This window comes from Antrostomus carolinensis, unplaced genomic scaffold (assembly GCF_000700745.2).
Source record: "Antrostomus carolinensis isolate BGI_N321 unplaced genomic scaffold, ASM70074v2 scaffold12992, whole genome shotgun sequence".
In the NCBI taxonomy this organism is placed as follows: Eukaryota; Metazoa; Chordata; class Aves; order Caprimulgiformes; family Caprimulgidae; genus Antrostomus; species Antrostomus carolinensis.
In genome coordinates this window covers 9,710-20,599 of record NW_010297640.1, presented here as the reverse complement: position 1 = coordinate 20,599, position 10,890 = coordinate 9,710, and the positions used below count along the sequence as shown (strand labels likewise).

The window sequence follows — 10,890 nt, the reverse complement described above, 5'->3', positions numbered from 1 at the left end:
AGGGCAGCGCTTCCGTGGCTGTTGTACCCTCAGCCCTTGTGTCCTTCCTGAAGCGGACCCAGAGCCTCTCCGTGCCTTGGCAGCTGCGAGGGGCCGCGAAGGAGCCACGGAGGCACCAGTGCCCGTCAGCACCGGATCATTGCGAGGCTGACGGGAGCCCCGGTCCCGGCCCATTGCCCCTGTTTTACCTGTGAGACCTTTCGGGTAGGGGCTGCAAGGAGAAAACCAGCTGTATCGGGGTGTCCCCACTGTTGTGGTGACAGTGATGTCCACACCGGTATAACCTGTTAAGTGCTGTGTCCTGCAGATCAGCAAAGACTGGGCCTTGTGGCTTTAACGAGGCTTATTGCTGCTTCTCCAGCTATTGCTGCCGTGATGGAGAAGATATGGGATGGAATCTCAAAGGTTTATTTCTGGTAAAGTGTCAGTGTCCCAGATGGAGAACAGCCTGACTACTTAAGTTGACAAGACTTTACTGACTTAGTTGAGTTTAGGATTAGATTTTGGCTTTGTTTGGAAGTGACCCCTCTGTCTGTCCTGCATTTACTCTTCTTGGGGACTGTTAGGTGATTTCATATTCCCAGAGACTGAGATCAAAGTGTTGGATCCCTGGAGGAGCCCTGGTGCCCCTGAAGCTGGTGTGAGTTATCCATCGTGGCTAGTGGGGCTGTGCTTTCAGCCCAAGCCCTCCAAAGACAAAATGTTTCCCTGATGGAAAAAATTATCTTAGCTATTGGGCTGCTATTTCGGCAGCTGCTGTAATGTCAGGCCCTGATAAGCAAGCACTTAATTACACACTTAGCTTCATTCATTGATGATAACTCAGCTATGTGTGTGGGTGTAAGTATAGGCAGGTTTCCTACAGTAGTTTTTTTAAATGGAAGCACTTCTAATTATCACACCCAAGATTGAAATGTATGTTTTGGAACAAATCTGGTGGCTCAAAGCTGAGCCTTTTTACCTAGCTGATTTTGATTTTTATTTCCCCCCAAGGTGTAGTTTTGAGGCAATCCCAAGAGCCTGGAGAACTGTGGGGATATGTCCAAGTTCGAAGTAAGGCCCACATGTTCTGGTGGCTCTACTATGCAAATAACCCAACCAAAGACTTCAAAGAATTACCTCTCATCTTGTGGCTTCAGGTAAGGTTTGGTGAAAGACACTTAAATGATAACTTTCCATCTGTGCCTGGTTCAGTCTGATAGGCATCTTTCAGCTCTACAGAAATAGGATTCAAAATTGTCTGATTCTAAAGGACTCACCTTGTGAGTGAGGTATTCAGGGTAGGAAGAAATAATGAAAATATCATTCTGCAGTTGTGGGCTGCCCTCAAATGCTGGCCTCCCATCAAGTTAAATTGCAGAAATAGAGGTTGTGCTTATCTTTGATATGACAGTAGTGTTTTTTGTGCCAGACACTACAAGTACATTGCCGTGCCACAGCTGCTTTCCTGAAGACCTTACAGTCTAAACGATGTTCAGAGAGAGAGTAGATAAAATGATCAGAGATTTAGAAAGATTTCTAAATTGAAACAAGTAAGAGAGACTCTGTCCCAGTCAGTCACAGTTTGATAAAAGGCAGTGGTGTGTGCTCCACATTCACTTCCAGCAGTATGTTTCAGAAGTTAATGTTGAATATAATCACTTGATGACTTGGTCTTTTTCCTTTTGGGTTATTTCTTCAGAGTGAAATGCACACACTGTACGTGCTGATAAAACTAATGACTTGCAAATCTCTTTAGATAGCTAAGTTTTGCATTCTGGATTGAGGGAAAAGGGGAAGGGTTTTCAAACTGCACTCAGGTAGCATGCAACTCATTAGATGCTTTTACAAGTGGGTGATTGCTTCTCTGTTTAAATTCTTGCTTTCAGAAATGGCACATAATGAAAGACAACAAGAGAACCGCCTTTGCAAATTGACATGTAGTACAAAAGCCTCTTTTTTAATTTACAATTTGTCATTCTACTTACTGGCTTGCTTTTATTTTTCTCCTAACTGTTGTATCTATACCATGCTGCCTTTTAACTTATTTGTCCTTTGGTATTTCCTCATAGGGAGGTCCAGGAGCTTCAGGCTGTGGATTTGGGAACTTTGAAGAGATTGGTCCGTTAGACAAAGAAATGAAACCAAGAAATACCACCTGGGTATAGTAAAGAGTTCAGCTTCTAATGATTGATTGCAAAATGTTTGTTGCTTGTGTAAGCAGATGATTGCTATCATCACAGAACAGTTTCCATTTACAATTCCATATAACTGTATTGGACCTTAAACTGGTGTGGTTAATGAAACGGTTTATATGAACATCCTCGTTAAGAACTGGAGAATAGGCCTGTTAATTTGATTTGATGGAATATGTCTGGGCCTCCCTGAATTTGTGACTTGCAGATGCCTGGGAAACTGAGAGCAGGGCAATTCTAGAAGGATGTTATTTCAGATCATAGCTTCATTGTGTACAGTCACAGAGGTTTTTCTGGATGGCTGGCAACATATAACCAATGGCTCGTAATTACAAGTCCAGGATGGCCTTCAAGGGAAAACAGATTACAGCTGCCTACGAAGGCGGAAGTTTATTGAATGAAATGTATTTGTGCTCTGAGCTACAAATAGTCTAACTGCTCTGGAGTTCCCTAGATCGTATGGGTGATCTGCCCTTGGATCACTGGGATTTTTTGGGTGCTTTTCTTGTTGCAGATCGTTCAGATTGAAAGACCTTATTGAAAGACCCCTTTATTTGTGAGCCTTGATAGCTATCTGTGTGCCGATCTATTGATTTTCTTTGTACATGTGTAATGATCCAACTGTAGCATTTGCTTTAGCAATTTCACAAAAGCCCAGCAAGCCAAAAGAAACACCCTCTTATTTGACATTCTGACAGACAAGTCATGCTTGTACCATTCTTTTTTGCAATTGCACTTAATTTTTGTGCAAGTTCTTTCAGGGCCAGAGATTTGGTGGCTTAGTTAAACATTTGTGTCATCAAAACCAAGGTTTGTGCTGGTGCTGAACTGAGGTCTCATACAAACTGTCTTTCTGCTTGTATAGTTGCAGGCAGCCAGTATCTTGTTTGTGGACAATCCTGTGGGCACTGGATTCAGTTATGTGGATGATTGTAGTTTGTTTGCCAAAAACCTTACCACAGTAGTTTCTGATATGATGGCTTTTCTTGGAGAATTCTTCAAATGTAGAACAGAATTCCAGGTAAGTGATTCTTGGTTAAAATCATATTTTTCTTTGCTTTTAAACAGATCTCATAAAGAATTAGTGAACAACCTTCCAGATGGGCAGTGTTTGCTGCTAGGTAGCATGCATTTGGTGGGAATCAGTGCAGGTATAACCACTGCCTCTTATTTTCCACAATTCAGAAATGGCATCTTGAATTTGGTGCTAGTTAGGTGAGCAGTGGGGTGGACTATTGTCTATTGTGTGATCCAAGAAGCATGTAGGATTATGGCTGTTTCTAGTTCCAAAATACTTAAGTACCTGCTTCAAAACTTCCCCCAGTAATTACACCAGGATGTTAAGGAAATCTCATCTGCAGCTTAGAATCAGAAAAATATCTAGTGTTTGATAGTGAGAGGCGAACAGCCAGTACCTGTGTTCTGTGGGATGAGCGAGACAGTTGGAGGTATCTTCTACCCTCTGTCCTTATGAGGAGTGGCTGAGAGAACTGGGGTTGTTTAGTCTAGAGAAGAGGAGGCTGAGGGGAGACCTAATTGCTGTCTACAACCACCTGAAAGGAGGGAGGCAGGTGTGTGTCTTTTCTCCCAGGGAACTAGTGATAGAACAAGAGGCAATGGCCTTAAGTTACGCCAGGGTGGGTACAGATTGGATGTCAGGAAATACTTCTTCACTGAAAGGGTTCTCAGGCACTGGATTGGGCTGCCTGGGGAGGTGGTGGAGTCCCCATCCCTGGAGGTGTTTAAAAGACGGCTAGATGGGGTGCTCAGGGACATGGTTTAGTAGTGGACAGGTATGGTTGGACATCTCAGAGGTCTTTTCCAACCAGGAGATTCTATGATTGTGTGGCTTCTCTCTCTCCAGACCATCCCATTCTACATATTTTCTGAGTCTTATGGAGGTAAAATGGCTGCTGGCATTGCTTTAGAGCTGCATCAGGTAAGTAATTGGAGGATGTAGTTCACTTTTCACTTTAAAGCATGGTGTTCTATAAGTACTTATATTTCCTGGAATACATTGTCCCTGTTGCCTAATTCAGACTGCTACTTATTTTTTCACTTAAGGAAAACTGGTTCTAGAGTTATGAATATCTAACTAAAAGTTCATTTTTTTTTGTGTGTGTGTGTGTGTTTGTTTTTTTGGTTTTCCTCTTATTCATCAAGGCTGTTCAAAAAGGGACCATAAAGTGCAATTTTATGGGGACTGCTCTTGGAGACTCATGGATTTCTCCTTTGGGTATGTTTAAATCCTCAGACTGTGGGTGGTTTGTTGTTGTTGTTTTGTTGTTTTTTTTAATAATTCTGTGGGTACCTAGAGTAAAAACTGCCAGCCCTGCCTTAAGTGAATGAAATCTCTAGTGAGTCTGGTAAATCAAAAAGAAATACTTCAGCATTGCACGCTGTGATTGAATAATCTACCTTTAGAACGTATCAAGATTATGAAAATCAGAGAGCAAAGTCAGTGAGGAGCATACTCTCATTTGAAGTGGGGTGGTGGTGAAATGTCCCTACACATCTCTACCGCCTCTGAGGTGTTTTGATAAGAGTACTGCACTTAAAATGTGGCCACCAAATGATTCACGAGGTTGCAACTGAGATTTTCTCTCTTTTCACAAGAAGACCTTGTGCTGAGGAACTGATAAGATGTGTGTCTGGTGGAGGACAAAAACCAAATTAATGGATGCTTGGCCCTTCAGTGAGATTTGCAAGGCCAAGCTCTACAGAGTCTCTGCAGCATGGGACAGTACCAGGCAAGCTCCTGTCTGTCTTAGGATCAGCCGATCCTTGAGACCCTATAAACAAACTTGTTATAAAACAGTTTTATAGTTTTATAACTAGATTTCCCTCCCCTGTAACTTCTGCAAACAGAGCAGTTTAGATGATGTCTGTTCACTTGTCAGATCTCCCCACATGTTCTGGCAGTGTGGTGCACTGTTGGGGTGAGAACATTTTGGTAACAACATGTCTGTTGCTTTAAGTAAATTTCACCAGTTAACATTTAGGGGGTTAATGACATTGGCGTGCTTTTATTGGTTCTTGGGATTTGTAAAGAACCTGCTCTGTAGTACATAACCTTTGGGCTAAACCGAGCTGACAGTGCCTTTTCACTGTCTAAATCATCTCCATATATTTTTGTCACAATCCTTCTTGCTATAATAAAGGAAAAGTAAAGGAAATCGTATGTCAAAAGCTCAGATGTTTGAAATCTGTTCTGTTTCTTTAGACTCTGTGCTGTCTTGGGGGCCGTATCTTTACAGCACTGTAAGTACCTGCTTAAACTCTTGGTCCTCACCTGATTACTTGAACTACCATGTAGTATAAATGGATGTTGACTCTTGAGGTTAGCTCTTAGCCAGAATAAAACCTTGAATGCATGGAGACTGTTAGCAAGAAATTAATGTGAAATTATAATTAAAGCTGTCCTCCTTTGTGTTTGTCTTCCAGTCTTTGCTTGATGATAATGGTCTAGCAGAAGTGACTGCTGTTGCCAAAGAAATAATGGATGCAATAAATAAAAATCAATATGGGCTGGCCACTGAGCTCTGGGGCAAGGCTGAAAGTGTCATTGAAGAGGTGAGATCTTCTTTGACCAGCATTAATAACTAACTGGTGCCTGGGGAGGCACACTATTTCAGGTTATCCTGTCTATGAGCACTGGGGTGGTGTGAATCCTCCATCCAATCCCCTGCTTGGTCATTTTTGCCAGTGTATGTTTTATCCCAGTGCTGCTGTAAAAGAGCTGTTTGCTGTACACCACTGTGTGATTGTAAGAGGCAGTGGGCAGGGTGACCCATGTGGGTTTGCAGGATTGCATCAAGGTTTCAACCTGGCACATCACTTAAATAGATCCCTAATTTTTAGCGTGCGACTAGTCCTGTTGATTTCTATAGAACCCAGTTTCAACTTCGAAGAGCTATGTGTGCATGAAACCTTTGTTTTGAATATTGAAAACTGCATCCAGCAAGACACACAACTCAAGTTAAGGCTAGATTACTATTTAAAGAACTACAACACGTGTTATGTCCTGTTACTGTGGGTTATGTGTCTTGTTACTTAGCAAGTTCCAGCTTAAAAGACAGGTAAAGTTTTGCTCTTGTTTTTCCTGTTGAAAGGTTGCTCCAAAATCTCACTCTTTCTTTTGTTTTTGTTTTACTACAAGTAAGGCTCTAGCTTCCTCAAACTGAAAGACTCATCTGGAGCTGCTTCCTTTTCTTGCTCTTTTTTTGTTTTATTTAATAACAGTGCCTTGCACATAGTTGGTTTCACTTCTCACTGTTTGGAAGGAACTTGTGGTTTCCACTTTACATTTTTCTCCAAGCCTGTTTGTCTGCTCCTCCCAGTTGTGATACTGCTGTCAGGGTGCAGGGACTTCAGTTCTTCTAGGGTTGCTGTAGTGAGCTAATTTCTGACCTATGCATCAGATCTTTAAAGATTCAAAAATTGAATCAAGCAGGTCTTCAAGAATCTTGAGTAATTTCTCTAATGGCAACAGTGATCACACTTGCCCTTTGGATGCAGGCTATCTGCATCAGAGCTGCCATTCTACAATTCTTGGACTCATGGAGATATTAGCAGTTCCAAAGAGGGGTGGCTGATAAGTATCACCACATTCTTGAGGAACTTTTTGATATTTTTAAGGGTTGTAGGTTGGGATGATGTTGAGCAAGAGGCAGCATCAGGCTAGACTAGATCTAGAAGAGCCCATCTGAAAGCATCATCCAGCATTGCAACTCCCTGTAATGAGTGATGATAATCTGCAGTCATTTGCAGGGTGTAAGGCTTCCTGTACCTTCACATCCGGTTCAGAGATGTAAATAGCATCTCTGGCACAACCCACGTGTGAACAATACAGACATGAGAAAACTCTTCCCTACTTCCCAAAGCAAATGTAGAACCAAAGTTTTTCCATAAGTATCTTCCTGATGTGTAGGTCAAGTGGCAGGTTGCAGGGTCCTTTGTTTAGGACTTACTCATCTCTTTTTTTCAGAAGAGAGTCTGTTCCTCATGTCTGAGAAATGTTTTTGTTATGGTGTTACTGAAATTATCTTGTGTTTTCAGAACACAGACAATGTGAACTTTTATAACATCATGACTAAGGATGTTCCAGAAATGAAATCAAATGAACAAGAAAATCTGCGTCTCAGTAAGTTGTATTTAAGTACTTGAGCTTCTAAGGCCCTATGTTTGCATTTGTGTACCTTCAACTCTGATAGTGGGAACAACCTCAATTTCTCACATCCTTAAAATGGGGTCTTTTTGCTACTGATATTCTCCCGAGCAGAATTTGTTTGCTTCTGCATAATTAGGGATAAACAGGAATGTGGAACAGCGCTTCTATAGATTATACCTCCCCCTATACATCCTGCACAATTTACTTCAAGGAAGTAGTCAGTATAATTGCAACATAGTTTTATGACCTTTAAGTTACTTCCTCTTAGTCTTTCATTTCTGTCTTCAAGCTAGGACACAAAAATATCTCATCAATATAAGTAGTCTGATTAGATTCTTTTGCTTGATGATGTTTATGCATCAATGTGAAAAACAAATTACAGAATTTCTTTCAAGCTCTTTATCTGTTTCTGTTGGCTTCAGCAGGGAATGTGAATGTCACAGTTAAGTCCCAAAAGTTAAGCATGGCAGCTCAAAAATAACTGCTCTGTTGAGAAGAATAAATTGTGTCTGTACCAAGTGGCTAAAGCAGAAGCTGCTCCCCTGAAAAAGTGCTGTGTTAGCCAAAAGTAGAAATGGATGGTTGGGTTCTTCCCATATCATCCTCTGACCTAAATAAGGGTTGACTTCAGTGGTTTCCAGTAAAAGTAAGCAAATCACTCTCTGTGGTGTTGCATTTTCATTAGAAAAGAATTTGGCCATGACTGTAAGACTGAAAATTGTTATCTGTGCAGGATAACTGTCTTAAATGTGCCACTAATCAAAGTGTGTTCTCTCTTTTGCGTAGGACTTTACCAACGCCATGTCAAAAATATGCATAAGGACAGCCTAAATGAATTGATGAATGGACCCATCAGAAAGAAGCTAAAAATTATTCCTGACTGTGTGAAATGGGGAGGTACTTTCCGCTAGTGTGGGTCTAATGAGTGCATTGTTGCCGTTTACGGTGTGGCAGTCTGTGGGAAGATACTTCACTGTAGTAAGCAGTCACATTAAATTGTCATTATCCTGGGGCCTAAGAGGACTTACTCCCAGAAATGCACATGTAATGGGGCAGGCCCATGAGAGCAGATGTGGTTCTGGTTCTGATTCTGTGGCTTCTATCTATCTTTAGCCAAGCAGATAAAAATACAGGGGGAGGAAGAAGACTCTCTGTATCTCAGCAGCTGGTTTCTCTTTCATGCAGTCTTGCTGAAATTCTTGTCAGTTTTTTTTTCTGCCAGGGATCTGGTACCATATAATGCTGCATGGTGTAAAGGGGAGGGCGGAAAACAGAAAGGAAAACTTAAAGGACTGGTGCCAGCACCCTGTGTGTGTATAATAGGAGTCAGAAGCTACAGTGTTGTGTGTGAGCTCCAGTGGGAGCTTGGCTGCTTTCTGGCTGATGCTTTGGGCTAGAACTGATTTTTTTATACAGCCATGAACTGCATTTTAGGACCCTTAGCCAGTTGCTTCTGTCCCAGCTTGGGGATGTCATTCTTAATCATTTAAAATTTGTCTTCTTTCTGGTTCCAACCAGGTCAGTCCAGAGATGTCTTTGAGAACATGGCCGAGGACTTCATGAAACCTGTCATTGATATTGTTGATCAGCTTTTGGCAGCTAATGTCAATGTTACAGTCTATAATGGGCAACTGGATCTCATTGTTGACACTATGGGTAAGGGGTTTCTTCAATGGGGTTCTCTTCAGTGGGGGAACAGAACATGTGATGAGTAGAACGTGAAGTTGTTGGTAATATTGGTGCCTGGATCTCTGTAGTCTTCTGTGCAAATCTCCTATCTACCTGGCAACGCTTAAACACTACAGTCATGAACAAGCAGCTCTTGGTATGTTTTGTTTACATCCCTCTGAAAGAGGCAATTCCTTGACTTCCATGATACTGTTGGGAAATGGGTCTACAACATCAGTAATTGCTTGTTTTAGTGAAGCCTGTAAGTAAGTAGGTAGCTAATAATTCACTTAATTCTTCTGGATAGACACATGTGTATGTTTGTATGCTCACTCATAAATGAAAAATGAGGACAGATGAATAAATATATGGAGATTATCCTCTGTTCTCCTGCTGTGCCCTGAAGATCCTGTTCCCTGGGGCAAAGGCCATCTCTTGCTACAGATTTGCGCACAATACAGGTCAGCCTTCACTGAGTGGCCTGCAGCAGAGAGCACGGTGCAGGTGAGATGGAACAAGAGTGGAGGGAGAGTGCAGTTGAAGAGTGATCACACCTTCTGCTCAGTAACATGTGTAGGCACCTGCATGTCTTGGCCACTCAAGGACTTTTTTTGTCCTTTGCTGCTTGCAAGATGCAGGCTTGATCAAGTGGTGGTTTGGGAGCCAGGCCAAGTGTTGCTGGAATGCCTCATGCTGCAAGACTATTGTGCTCTCCTCCATTCACCTTATTGATTTAAATTTGCAGTCACAGACTGCGCAAACATCTTCCTATGTTGTGAAAGGCTTTATCCTTTGTCTCTGCCCACTTAGATATTCAGATGCCTTTCATGAACAACACAGCAATCAATAAATCAGGAAACAGAGTAGTTAGGCTGTCAAAACAGATTAGCAGTTAGTTAGTGGTGCTCCAGTTTATCACATTCTGAGCTAAAATTGAGCTGCAGTTAACATGTAAATTCTTCCAGTAGTTTTGAGGCAGGCTAAAGCTTTGACCCCCTTGGTGTCCAGGAATTGGTCTTTTTGCTGTCTTGACCTCCACCTTCTCTAGCAGGCACCTGAACACAAAAAACTTTTCCAAGCTCTTCTGAATGAGTGACTCTAACAAACAGAGAAGCGATGTCTCTTTGATTTCCAAGAGGGGGACTTGGTGTGGCTGATCCTTCTCCATGGCAGGACATTCAAGCTGTTTGAGGGGTAAACCAAAATATGTCAGACTTGCTAGGGCTGCCCAGCCTCTTAAGAGGCATGTGTTCAACTTAGGCAATCATTAGTCCATTTCACATACATCCTCACTGTTTGTTTTTTCCCTTCTCCCTCTGGTTTGTTTCAGCTTGTCCTGAACACAGCCTTGGTCATTTCCTAGGCATAGCAAAACTGGTTTTAGAATCTGAACACACAGACTTTCTGCTAACTCTGCTGTGTTGTTATCTAGTACAGTGGGCATCCAGCTGAACTAGGACTCTCAAGTTGCTGTGTGAGTGTTGGTCATCAAGCATATTTCTTATCTCTAACAGGCCAGGAGGCATGGATCCGGAAACTGAAATGGCCTGATTTGGACCATTTCAGCCAGCAAAGGTGGAAGGCACTCTATGTGTCTCCAGAATCCACTGAGACAGCTGCTTTCCACAAGGCCTACAAGAACTTAGCTTTCTTCTGGATTCTTAAGGCTGGGCACATGGTAAATATTATACTTCTTGGGGTGGGATGCACCATTATCAGCGAGAAAACTGAAGATGCATATATGCTTGCTGTCTGTTTCCTTCTAGCAGCTGCTTATGGTGTGCTCTCATCTCTGCTAGGTACCAGCTGATCAAGGAGAGATGGCACTGAAAATGGTCAGGATGGTGACCCAACAGCAGCACTAGTGAAGGGGAGGCC

General features: G+C 42.2%; 1 protein-coding gene across 1 annotated transcript; it reads left to right on the top strand.

Annotated features, from left to right (window-relative positions):
* Nucleotides 1-83: 83 nt before the first annotated feature.
* On the top strand, nucleotides 84-10,877 carry SCPEP1 (serine carboxypeptidase 1; the record flags this gene model as incomplete). Its single annotated transcript, XM_029083546.1, has 13 exons — nucleotides 84-190; nucleotides 994-1,139; nucleotides 2,052-2,141; nucleotides 3,040-3,195; nucleotides 4,039-4,113; nucleotides 4,338-4,410; nucleotides 5,398-5,435; nucleotides 5,619-5,747; nucleotides 7,233-7,317; nucleotides 8,131-8,241; nucleotides 8,863-9,000; nucleotides 10,527-10,690; nucleotides 10,812-10,877. Coding segments are annotated over 13 exons (1,378 nt in total), but the record flags the coding sequence as incomplete, so codon positions are not given.
* Nucleotides 10,878-10,890: the final 13 nt, after the last annotated feature.